The 12,121-nt window shown below is 37.9% G+C and overlaps 1 protein-coding gene across 1 annotated transcript in view; it reads left to right on the top strand.

Moving 5' to 3' along the window:
* ARMT1 (acidic residue methyltransferase 1) overlaps positions 1-11,175 on the top strand; it is a 47,176-nt gene extending 36,001 nt beyond the window's left edge. Inside the window, exons 11-15 of the mRNA XM_058020854.1 lie at positions 1,960-2,160; positions 3,941-4,114; positions 4,886-5,128; positions 5,678-5,914; positions 9,520-11,175. Coding sequence (XP_057876837.1) covers positions 1,960-2,160; positions 3,941-4,114; positions 4,886-5,128; positions 5,678-5,914; positions 9,520-9,717 — 1,053 coding nt within the window. The 3' untranslated portion in view covers positions 9,718-11,175. The remainder of the gene's footprint in view (positions 1-1,959; positions 2,161-3,940; positions 4,115-4,885; positions 5,129-5,677; positions 5,915-9,519) is intronic.
* Positions 11,176-12,121: the final 946 nt, after the last annotated feature.

Here is a 12,121-nt window from a genome sequence, read left to right as displayed (position 1 = left end):
AATCAGAATGCCAGGAAAAACCAACTTTAATATTCTTGCTAGATTTTGAAATTCTAGCATCTCCTGATGATGTGAGCAGCAAATGGTTTTGTATTCTGTCCAAGGCTGGAAATAGTTCTTGAAAATATCCTCTGCATTTTGGTGAGGTACTTAAAAACAAAACCAAAAACAACCCAACAAAACCCCATGCCATTGGCCTTATTGCCTACCTGGGCACATTGTTGGCTCAGTTTCAGCCAGCTCTTCACCAGCAGCCACACATCCTTTTCCACCACGCAGCTTCCCAGCCCCTCTGCCCAGCCTGCAGCAATGTTGTGACCCAAGGGCAGGACCTGGCACTTGGAACTGGCACTTTGCCTTGTTGAACTTCGTACACTGGCATCAGCCCATTGATCCAGCCTGCCCAGATCCCTCTGCAGACCTCCCTACCCTCCTGCAGATCCACACTCAGACCCTGCTTTGTGTCACATGTAAAATTGTTGCAGTCTGAAATTATCCAGCAGCCACATTGAAACAAAAAGTAGGATTTTTATTTTGCAGGTTGACTGATCAAGCTGCATTAGTCCTAGGAATGAGAAGTTGTGGAGGTCAGAACTGAAGGACCAAAAATGCAGCCTTTGTAAAATGATGGATTAGGCATGGGTGGGTAACAAGGCTGCAACGTTGTTTTAGGAAATGCCTACCTTGTGGATTGTCCCTAAGCCAAGGATGAAAGTTACATCATGATGCCCCAGGATGATAAAATGACAGCTTCTGCTCTGCTTCTGTGGTGTAGTCCTTCACTTTCTCATGTTTAGGGATCTTTGAAGCCTCTAAAAACCCCTCTGCAACCTGATAAAGGGGCTGTAGGCTCCCTGGCAGTAGCACCTCTGTGGTTACTGAAATTCTTGTTCCTGCTGGATGATGTGAAATGCAAAATAACATAAAATATGTTTGTGGGTTCTTGCAGATTTATTATTGTTTAGTGTTGTCTACTGCATAAGCATCAGTAATTTCAGTGGTTTTAGGCAAGTTGGGGCAAACTGTTTGTGTTTAATTGCAGTTTGAGTTGGAAACCTTTCAGTGCCATTAAAATTAATGAGAGCTCTGTGTACTTACTGTTAATTTTATTAACAGGAACCAACAAGATGTTTAAAATTAAGAGGCTGCTTGGAGATTAGTGTCTGAACACTGAGTTTCAAATGCACTATAGTTAACTATGTAACCAAATAATTATATGACAATAAGAAGAATACAGAGGGAAACAAGCAACTTGGTGTATAGAACTGCCTTTCAGTATTTGGCAGTGGCATAACCAGATGCTTTAAAGTATTTAATTTATGAATAGTTTACAATTTAATATCCATTACATTATATGCAGGTGTTGTAAAGTTAACAGTGAAGAATTAGAAATTTTTTCAAAATGGTTCTAATTGCTCGTTTTGAGATTTTATCCTTTTATCCTTGGGCTCTGGCTAGATTACAGAAATTATTATTACTAATATTTTTTAAAGCACAATCTTTTGAACACTGCTTAACAGTTACCTGTTGGGAAACACTCCTCTGAGACTTAATTATCCATATCTACATTCTCCCCTACATGCTGCGTGTATTTTCTAAATAACTTATATGCTTTTTCTAATCAACTCCTCAATAGAATAGTGATTTTTTTGGCCTATTTCAAGGAATGATAGCTGACTACCAGGCATTGCTGCTGTGCCCGCATCTTTGGAAATTTTGTGTCTGAATTACTTTGTATTGATTTTTTAATACAAAGTAATTGTATTTGATTAATATTATTTATAGTATCTGCTGTTCATTTGTGGGTTGTCTCCACTTCTACAATTTTTGCTGGTGGTTACGGATTTTTCTTTTTGACTTTTTAAAGGCATATATTTTTAATAATTTAATTTATCTTTCATATCCTTCTAGCATTTCCCACCTAACGCCATATGCTTTGTTGTTTTGCTTGCTCCCTAGATGGTATCTCAGCTTGAAACGCAATTAGCTAAATTGACTAAAGCTTTGGAAAATCAGACCAGATTGTACCATGAAGCCCTGGAGAGGAGCAGGAAAGCTGAAAAATGTTCTGAGAATTTCCACGATCAACTGAAGCACTTGGAAGAGGAATTATTAAATGGAGACCTGATGCAAGATGGTTTGAAGCTTGAGAAACAAAAAGTAGTTGCACACATTATTTACTTTTGAATGGAAGTCACTAAAGGCAGAGGCACAGCTCATTGTATTGCTTTGGTCTACTGGAGCAGTGCAAGTAATGTGAAACAGCAAAATCAGACATGATGTAGGGAGTAATAATACTTTTTCTTTGACCAACAATTGGAAGAAATAGCTAAGCTTTTGAGTTCATTACTGTGAAACGAAACAAACAAAAAAACCCCGACTCCCCCCCGCCCCAGAAAAAACCCAAACAAACCCACTAAGCAAAAAAAACCCCCAAAACTAAACGAAACCCCAAAACCAGTTTAAAAGAAGTCCCTGTCAATACCCCATCAGAAGTCCTTCAATTATTCTTTGATCTCAAAATTTCTCTCATCTTTATATCTTTCTCTAAAACATAATATGATCTGCAATCTCTCAAGATCTTGTGTTGTGTCTTTGATTCTTTTATATTATTAGGCAATTATGACTACTAGGTTTTTTTTGTGTAATTGTATGAATGAACACACTGTTAGCCTATAACTCATTCACATACCAAAGAGTTTGAAAAATGACATATTACCTGGAAAGCCAAACACTACAGCTATGAAAAGCAAAGTTGCAGCATGTTGCCAGGCCAGGATTAGTGCTAAGAAGAAGCAACAGTTTTGTCCTATTTGTTTTGTCTTAGACTATGATAAAATAACTTTTTTGAATGAGGCACCCATCGCATTGGGAGAAAATTAGAAAAAGGAGCTGTTCCTTCTGCTCTGTTTCCTTTGTGAATAACATGTGGCCCTAGATTCTTAAATTATTCTCTACATGTTGCTGCAATGATTTTTTTTGCAATTTTTTTCCTGTCAATGAATAACTGCAGTGCTTTTCTCTGCTGCTGCTGTTTTTAGTTATTTGAGTCAGAAATATCATGAAACAAAAAGGTATCCTTGGTAATGAACAAATGGTGAAACTGTTTTGATGGTGTTTTGGTTTTTTTTTTCTTTTTATTTATTTTGTTGGTTCTGTGCTAAGATAATGGTTTACGCCAGAAGTAGGAAGAGACAAAGGGAAACAGTTCTTAATGAGGAGGGTTTTGGATTTTGCAAGAGAAGCTAATTGAGAGCAAGAGACTAAAGCAATTTTTAAAGAGCAGGATGAAAGAAGGAAAAATTGGATTAAATGCTATTAGATATCTGTATGTGTTCACATCAGTAAACCAGATGGAGATGCAATTAAAATAACCTTAAAAGCAATTTGTAAACCAGTAACTTATCTCTTACTGTTCCAAAGAAGGGCTGAAGGCTGAGGGTGTTAACATTCCTGTGTCTCCTCAGACTACATCGTATGTCATTCATGGCACCACTGGTACCAGTTCTCTCTGTTTGAGAGCTGACAGTGTGGGGCAGTCCCACACTTGCAGCATTACTTGGGACACAGCTGCCCGTTCTAACTTCTCCCTGCCCATGCATGGCCGTGTAAAACAACAGAGCTCCAGACAGAAACTGGAGCCAGAAGCAGGGCCTACCCATTGCTGCAGAGAAGCAAAACCCAATTTTTCTTGCTAAGAAGACAAATACAGTAGATCTAGGGATTTATGGACAAAGTAAGTGCTGACTAAGAAAAGGACATATGGAGAATTTGCAGTTGTGTCAGGAGCGTGCCCAATTACACCCTTTCAGTATATTATTTCTTGTAGTGTACTTGTACATATTGTTGGCTGCCGCTATAGTGGGGATTGCTTTTAAATTGTACTTCATGACTTTGAATGAAATTTTATTATTCTTCTGCCCACTTTCCCACATCTTAGTATATGAAATTTCTGGAGCAACTTAATGAGAAGATGAAGCTGGACAGTCTAGCAGGAGAGGTTGGATTTGATATGGCCATGGATGTGATTCTGGCCCGGGTAGAGCAGCTGGTGAAACTGGAAGGGGATGCAGTGGTTGAGAACAAGACTGTGGCATACAGCCTCAGAAGGAAGGTATACAAAAATACATACCATTCAAAGATAAACATATGGCTGTGTCTCTGTAATGGCTTGCTAGAGGCAGCAGACTGTATATGTGCAAGGAGTTTCTAAGATATCCTTGACATAAAAAGAAGATAGTGAATGTTTGCAAACTGTGCAAAAAGGCTGCATATTGAAATAATTAAGCCTGCCAGTCAGTTGAACATGATACTGCTTTTCACAACTTCTTAAGAAAAAACTATGAAGTTATGGATGTTTATATCTGTATATTTGTCTAATTTTAATACGCATTTATAGTTCAGTAAACAACTGCCAGTAATATTTAAATTTAAAGGGATCTGCCAAGGAGGGAGGCGCATTACATAAACTTCTCTAGAAACTAGTAGGGTCTTGGTTGTACTTCACCAAGAATTACAATGTTTCCAACAAGAACTGTTCCTTCATTCAGTTGTTCCTATAGGAACAAGTCTGTTCAAATTTGGTCAAACAAGTCTCTGTCATCCTGTTACGACATAGGAAAATCTTTTGGGTTTAGGCTTGTCAGACTGATATGGAGCTGGGAATTGGGTTTGTTTGAGGTTTAAAACAATAGAGAAGCACAATGAATTGGTAATACAAGGAGTATCAAGTGAGGGTATATATGTTCATACTTCCTCACAAAGTTTTCAAGAGAGGAAAAAGAGCTCAGGTTATAAATGCAACATGAGGATTAAATTTGTGATTATGTAGTACCACGGTCTCTCATATTTATTTTTTCAAATGTCCTTGTGTTTGGAAATCAAGTTGAAGGCTCAGAAAGAAAAGCTAGAAAGCAGAGAGCTGCACATGAACCTTCTGCGGCAGAAAATAACCCAGCTGGAAGAAGAGAAGCAAGTAAGGGCTGCCTTAGCTGTGGAAAGGGATGAGGCCAATCTCACTGTCAGAAAGTTACATAAGATGATCGAGAGGCTACAGAAGCAGCTTGATCTGGCAAGGGAAGCAAATACTGATCTCAAAGCCAAGCTGTCTGAAACCAGCGAACTTAAGGTGAGTTAAAAGATTACATTTGTACTTCTATCCATTTTTCTATTCCAGTTGGATACAGCTGGACTTAATTTAAAATAAATGTGTGCATGGAGAACTCCTTAAATCTAGGTGGCAAAACCAAATATAATACTACAATATTTTGAGTATTTTGCATTTTGTCTTGATATGCTAAGTAGCATCTGCAAAGCAAAATGTAAATTTTTGGGCTATTTTTACCAGCAGAACATTTGACAACTCTTTTAATACTCTTTTTCCAGGAAAGAGAGTGAACCTTCACTGTGGATTTTCTTTTCTGTCCAGATACCTCTCTTCACAAAACCTGTGGAGAATTAACTGTCTTTGAAGGAAAAATATTTTTGTTAATTGTGTTGAAATAGGCCTGTCTCCTTAAATAACTTTTCAGTTCACATGTACATGTGATGATTTAATGAAGAACCCAAAAGAAACCACACTAAAGTGCTTATTTGTGACCACTACTGATATTTTTATTGTTTGCTCTAGTTAGATTAAAAAGTATGACAAATTTAAAACTTCCTTATCTTATGGCAGATCAAAACTTTGGAGCAGAACAGAACGATAGAAGAACTCAATAAGTCTCAAGACAAATTGGAAAGAATGAAAGAAAAAGCTGAGAAACAACTTAGATCTGCCAAATCAGAACTTCTTTTAAAGGAGCGTAAAGCTACTGAAGATAAAGAAAAAAACAAAAATATGTTAGAAGCAGTCACCAGTGAGATGAAGGTGCTTAAAACAACCCTTGCAGAACTAGCAAAAAGAGAGAGACAGGTGGGTGTAGAGGTATTTGACAAGTGCTAGGTGTTCCTTAGAGTGTAGGAAAATGGTATATCTGGAGCAGCTATCCACTGTGCTTTAAAGTGTTCCAAACATTGTCAAACAAGGAAATTTTAGCTCACACTTGTGAGCCACAGTGACAGTTGTGATTGCAAAGCTCTTCTGCAAGTTTTACAAGAGAATAATAAATGCAGGCATTTTCTTTGCTCATCACAAAATATTACATCACCTTTTACAGAAGTATTAAAATGCTGTAAAATCCTAGCATCTTTCTTAAGGTACGTCTTTTCCCAAATATCTTAGGTATAGAATTTACCAACTTCTCATCTGTTTCCTTTTGTTTCTCACACACTGGTCTCTTGCACTTTCTCCTTGCCAATTGTAAGAGATTCAACCAGACTAAGTGATAGGATGAAAGGAAGGAGCTTCAAGGTGTGCTGGGGAGGGGAGGGAGTTTATACTGGATATTAGGCAAAATTTATTCACTGACAGCGTAGTCGGGCGTTGGAACAAGCTGCCGAGGGTGTGGTTGAGTCACCAGTCCTAAAGGTGTTTAAAAGACACCTAGACAGGGTTTAGTGATGGACTTGGCACTGCAGGTTAGGAGTTGGATTTGATAGTCTAAAGGTCCTTTCCAACCTAAATGATTCAAAGAGCCTGTGTTACTGTGTAACTGTGTATAGACCATAAATTCAAAGATGGATGGAAAATACAAGAAACACCTAGAACTTTATTAGATTCCCAGCTAAAAACTTTATGGCATGTCTTGGCCTTAACAATGACTCTGGATGAAATTTAAGAATGCTATTTCAGAAAATTAGTCTAGGAAAATATTTTTTAAATTTACATGGGGAGAAGACCAACAACCTGGGAATCTTTTTTTCCCCTGGAAATCTTTAGTGCTGTTTTGTTTTGTAACAAAGGTTAGAAATTTGAAAGGAAGATTTAATTTCTTCATACATCTCATGAGGAAACAAAGCATCTGGCACAGAGTAGAAGATATTAATTATATGCAGTAAATTATTCCAGGCAGTCATACATTGAGTATTGTGCTAAAAGCACAAATAAAAATGTTGACTTTTTACCATCTGAATCCAAGGGGTTTCAAAACACTTGAATATTGTTGCAATATTCTTTGGACTTTTCTTTTTGTTCTCTTTCTGTTGGAATAAGACCCCTTCTACTTTCTTGTAGCTACAGTTTGAAAATAAAATATAGCATCTGCTTTTAACTTCCTCAAAGCCCAATATCTTGGGTTAATGCTCCAAGTTGCATTAATTTCTTTTTTTTTTTTAATTCTGATAATTTTACTCACTGAATGGAAGGTGCAAAGAAAATTTAGCAGGAGTGTTGTTGTCTGCAGCATACCTTTGTGTTTAAGTCTTTAGTACTGTTTATTTCTTTCCTTCATCTGAAGGCTGGATCTTTGCAGAGACCTGCCTTGATCTTTCAATGTAAAGTCTGTATGGAAACAAATTCCAGGTTTGCTGCCTCTTTATCCTGTCTGTGATCCAGATGTTTAAAAAAAAATCTTTAGCTTCTGCTAAGGGAGCTTGTCTAGCACACTGCCAGACTCCTGCATCAGTGACCTCCTGAACTAGTGTAGAATATAATGTAATATAATATAATATAATATAATATAATATAATATAATATAATACAATACAATACAATATAATATAATATAATATAATATAATATAATATAATATAATATAATATAATATAATATAATATAATATAATATAATGTAATATAATATAATATAATATAATATACGGGAACTTTGGGATTTTGGTATAACGTTGTTCCAACATTTGATCCAAGACATCTCACTGCCTTGGTAGTACAGGTAGTTGGGACTGAATTCTCAAATCACAGAATCATGGAATGGGTTGGATTAGAAGGGGCCCTAAAGATGATCTAGTTCCAACACACCTCCCATGGGCAGGGACAGCTCCCACAGGACCAGATTTTTCAAAACCCCATTCAGCCTGACCATGAACACTTCCAGGGATGGGATGCCACAAGTTCCCTGGGCAAACCTGTTCCAGTGCCTCACCACCCTCCCAGTAAAGAACTTCTTCCTAATCTAAATCTCTCCTCTTTTAGTTTAAAACCCTTCTCCATTGTCCTATCCCTATATGCTTGTGTAAAGTGTTACTCTCCCATTTTTTCTTTTCTTTTTTTTCTTTTTTTTTTTTTTTTATAAGGCCCCTAGAAGTCCTGGAAGGCTGTTATAAGGTGTCCCTGGAGCCCTCGTTCTCCAGGCTGAACAGCCCCAGCTCTATCAGCCTGACTTCATAGAAGAGGCTCTTCAGCCCTCTGATCATCTCTGTAGCTCTCCTTGGGAACTGTTCTAACAGGTCCATGTCTGTCTTGTGCTGAGGACCCCAGACCTCAACTCTGTTCTTTATTGGTTTCCATGTTTGTGTTTCTGAATCGGTGGTAGCTCCTCAGGGTTTGAAACAAACTGCCTTTGGCAAAGTCTTAGAAACTGAGACCTTGTTTTCAGGAAAGCTGCAAACCCTTTTCCTCACAGAGTGAACTGCTTTGGAATTCTGCACAGTGTTCTTGGGGTTGGAGACATTTCAGAACTGTCCATCTTCTCCTTAGCCTTAGCCCTTGGCAGGATTGGTGGAGTGAGGATGTTGCCACATCAGAACATGAGTCCAGTTTCTTAATGGTTCTGATGATTTTGTGGCATTTTGAGTCTCTTTCATGCTTGGGAATGGGGATCTTGTCATTCAAATAGAGAGCAAGAAAAGCATATTTCCTCAAATAGTAACATTTTCCTCTTTTATGTGTTGATAAGGAGTATTGAGGCATTTGTCATTTTGGCTATGTAATTTATTGTCTGTTCAAGAGGCCTTGAAGTTTGATAATGATACATATTGTGAGTTGAGAAGAGTAAATCAGCAGTGATGACAGCCACTTGTGGATGTGTATCCACTTGGAACTGCAGAGAGAAAGCTGATGTCTTTAATTAATTACTTTACCAAATACTATTCCTATGACATTTTCAGCAGCCATGCACAGAAGAAAAACAGGCATTTTCTTAAGCTGCATCTTGAATTTGGGCTGTATCCTGATTGAAATCTAAGTCGGACTGCAGTATGTGCCAAAAACTTCCACCTTTCTTCTAACCTCCTCCTTTCTTTTTTCTCAAGAAAGTGCAGGGTAGAGGGGAGAGGTGGCAGATGGTGGTCAAGGACAAGCAAAAACCTCTGCTCTGGGAAGTGCCCACCAGAGTTTCCAGTTTGTATGGTTTTTGGTCATCTGGGTTCAAGTAAAAGAGTGTTTTCCTCAGTTTTTGGAGTTCAGTCAGCAGGGAAGATATTCTTGTGAAAGATACTAAAGAAACACTTGAAAACTGTTTTGTGTTTGAGATACTTGACATCTCAGCTGTTTGTGTTTTGTGATTTGATGCATGCCTCAAAGTGCTGTTTCTGTCCTCTGCTGCTCTCTGTATTGAGCAACAGCTGAAATGCCTATATTTAGCACTGATAACACAAGTGCTTGTGTTTGTCCATGTCCATGTTTTCCCTGACTTCTCCTTTGCTTCCCATTTGATTTATTCCTTTGTGTTTGCCCTCGCAGCTGGCAGATTTCCGAGAGGTGGTCTCGCGGATGCTGGGCCTCGACATTGCCAGCCTGGCTCTTCCTGACTATGAAATCATCTCACGCCTTGAAGGGCTGGTCCACTCCCATCAGCACCACTTCTTCCCCTGTGTCTGCCTCAGGGATGTGGCAAGGACCCCAGAGGAGCAGCAAAGAAACGTCCAGCTTCTTCACTGAACGGAGACGGAACAAAGTAAAATTCTCTGTTGGCTTCCTTACCTGTTGGACCTCCACAGAAAACAGATCCCTGTTTCTGGTCCCTACTCCAGAGTCACCAACCAGGGCTGATTTTTAGAACTTCAACGGAGAGACTGATTGGAATGGGTAGAGTCAAGCCAGCAGCCTGGAGATGGCAAACAAAAAATCCCTGGGCAGCTTACTACTTCAGTTATGAAAATGATAGGCAACACATCAACAATGCCCTCAAGTTACAGTGCAGAGGCGTTGGAGTCATGGGTCACCCAAGGTCAGCTCACAGTTTTGAGAAGTTACTTCAGTGGCATTCCTTGTGTTTTACCTCTAGGTGACAAGGATGAAATCAAGCAGGGGTTGCTCTGCTGCTGTTCTTCTTGCCTCCTGGGACATCTCTGCATTTTTACACATAAGGGCTTTAGCTTCAAGATAATTGTCTGCAAGATTGAAGATTATCTTAATTTTGGAACAAGAGTGGTTTTTTTTCTTCTGTTGGTTGCTTTTGTCTGCTTGTATGGCAAAACAAAAAAAAATAATTTTTGCAGCAAAGGCTTTCTCACAGTGTCCCGTCATGTGCCTCATATAAATATATTTGATAAAATTGAGTGTTGGCCTTGGTCTTGATGTCTTGAAAAGTTTGCTTCCAGCTGCTGTATTCCTTGGGCAATTAATCCACAGTGGTAATTCTTCTGGGTTAATGAAAAATTATTTTAGAATTCTTGTTCACTACAGAAAATAGCTGAACTACTAAAGTGTTTATTTTCAGAGAAGGGTACAAAACTGATGTTGAGGTGTACAAAACTACCTCTTAGTAGTAAAAACTGCTTTCTGAGTGTTGTTAAACATCATGATTTTAAAAAAAATTAAATATAGACAATAAATCTGTTTTAATAGTACATTCAAACTTGATTCTGTGGTTTTAGTTTCTCTTCCCATTATATGTTTTGTATGGTTGTGTAGAACAGTAAAGATGACTTTCTTATTTTTGTCTTGACCATTTGTGGGCTTTCTACAGTATCTCAGCGAATGATGACCCACTCAGTAAAACTGAACACACTATTTTAAGAAAAATAACACTTTTTCAAGTAAGAGTGGTAATTTTGGTATCTGGCTGGGGACTTGAAACACGTTTTTATTTCATTGGCTTCTAAAGAATTATTTCTCATTGACTTGCTGTAAAATAAAGAAATAAACACTCAAGCTTTTGTAAAATCAGTCATTTGAGAAGATAGAAATAAATCTTGTGTAAATTCTTATGCTCCTATGGCTAACTGGATTGAAAGAAATTTAATTTTTTGTTTTGCAATGTAACGTTGTTTTGGGGGAATGACTTCAAATGGAAAGAGAGCAGGTTTAGATTAGATATGAGAAAAAAATTCTTTTTTGTGTGGGTAGTGAGGCGCAGGTCGCATAGAGAACTTGTGGATGCTCCATCCCTGGAAGTGTTCAAGGCTGGATGGAATGTAATTTTTAAGCATGATATGTTGATTGGGTAATTAAAGGATGGAAAAGGATGCAAAAAGGATGCAGTAATTTTCTAATTCTTTGTGAGATAATACAAGTAGTTTCACTTTGTGTTTTATTGGTTTTATTGGCACTTTTTGATTTATTACTAAAGGACAAAACCCATTTTTTTCATCCACATTAATAAAAATCATACAAAACATGATTTACATGATTATTTTGAAAGTTAAGTAAATTGCATTACAAATTCAGGTCCATGCAGCCTAGATAATACATTCATAACATTAAGAAATAGTCTCTGAGAATGACAAATGTGAAGTAAGGTTGCATTGCAAAATGATTTCCTGATGTCTGCAATGAGACTTGAAGCCTTCTGTCAGGGCCGCGAGCCTCGTCCCCTGGCACCCTGTGACCAGCCCTGGCTCCAGCAGTGGAGCTCCAGCCCCACAGAAGCCACCAGCACGGGTCTCTCATTATTTCAAAGGAGGCAGGTTTTCACATTCGCAGCAATGCCGCAATAAGGAATAAAGGTTTTCAAATGTTTTGGTGTTTTTTTAGCCCAACAGATCTGTATTTTCTGAAGTATTAATGCTCACCATGTTCACAAAGGAATATGACGTATTATCTGACTACTAATATTCCCTGTATTTGCTTTACTTTTGGAAGAGCACTGACATATTTCTCCACTTGGCCAAAGAAAAATAAATAAAAAAAATAAATAAGACGCAATTTGATTTGAACAAAGCTCAGGTGATTTTTGACCTATATAATTTAAGTAAGCCCTGAAATCACAGACTTTCACTTTTTTTTCTAAGGCTTGTTCCATACAGCACTGAAGTAAGTCTTTCTTTTGGGAGAAAAATAGAGAAATTCAAAGAGGTTTATGAATGTTTTGAACATTTCTTTCAAATGTTTTCTTCTTTTT

The sequence above is a fragment of the Melospiza georgiana genome, chromosome 3 (assembly GCF_028018845.1).
Source record: "Melospiza georgiana isolate bMelGeo1 chromosome 3, bMelGeo1.pri, whole genome shotgun sequence".
Classification (NCBI taxonomy): domain Eukaryota; kingdom Metazoa; phylum Chordata; class Aves; order Passeriformes; family Passerellidae; genus Melospiza; species Melospiza georgiana.
The sequence above is the reverse complement of the archived record's forward strand: the minus strand, read 5'-3'. Positions and strand labels throughout refer to the sequence as shown.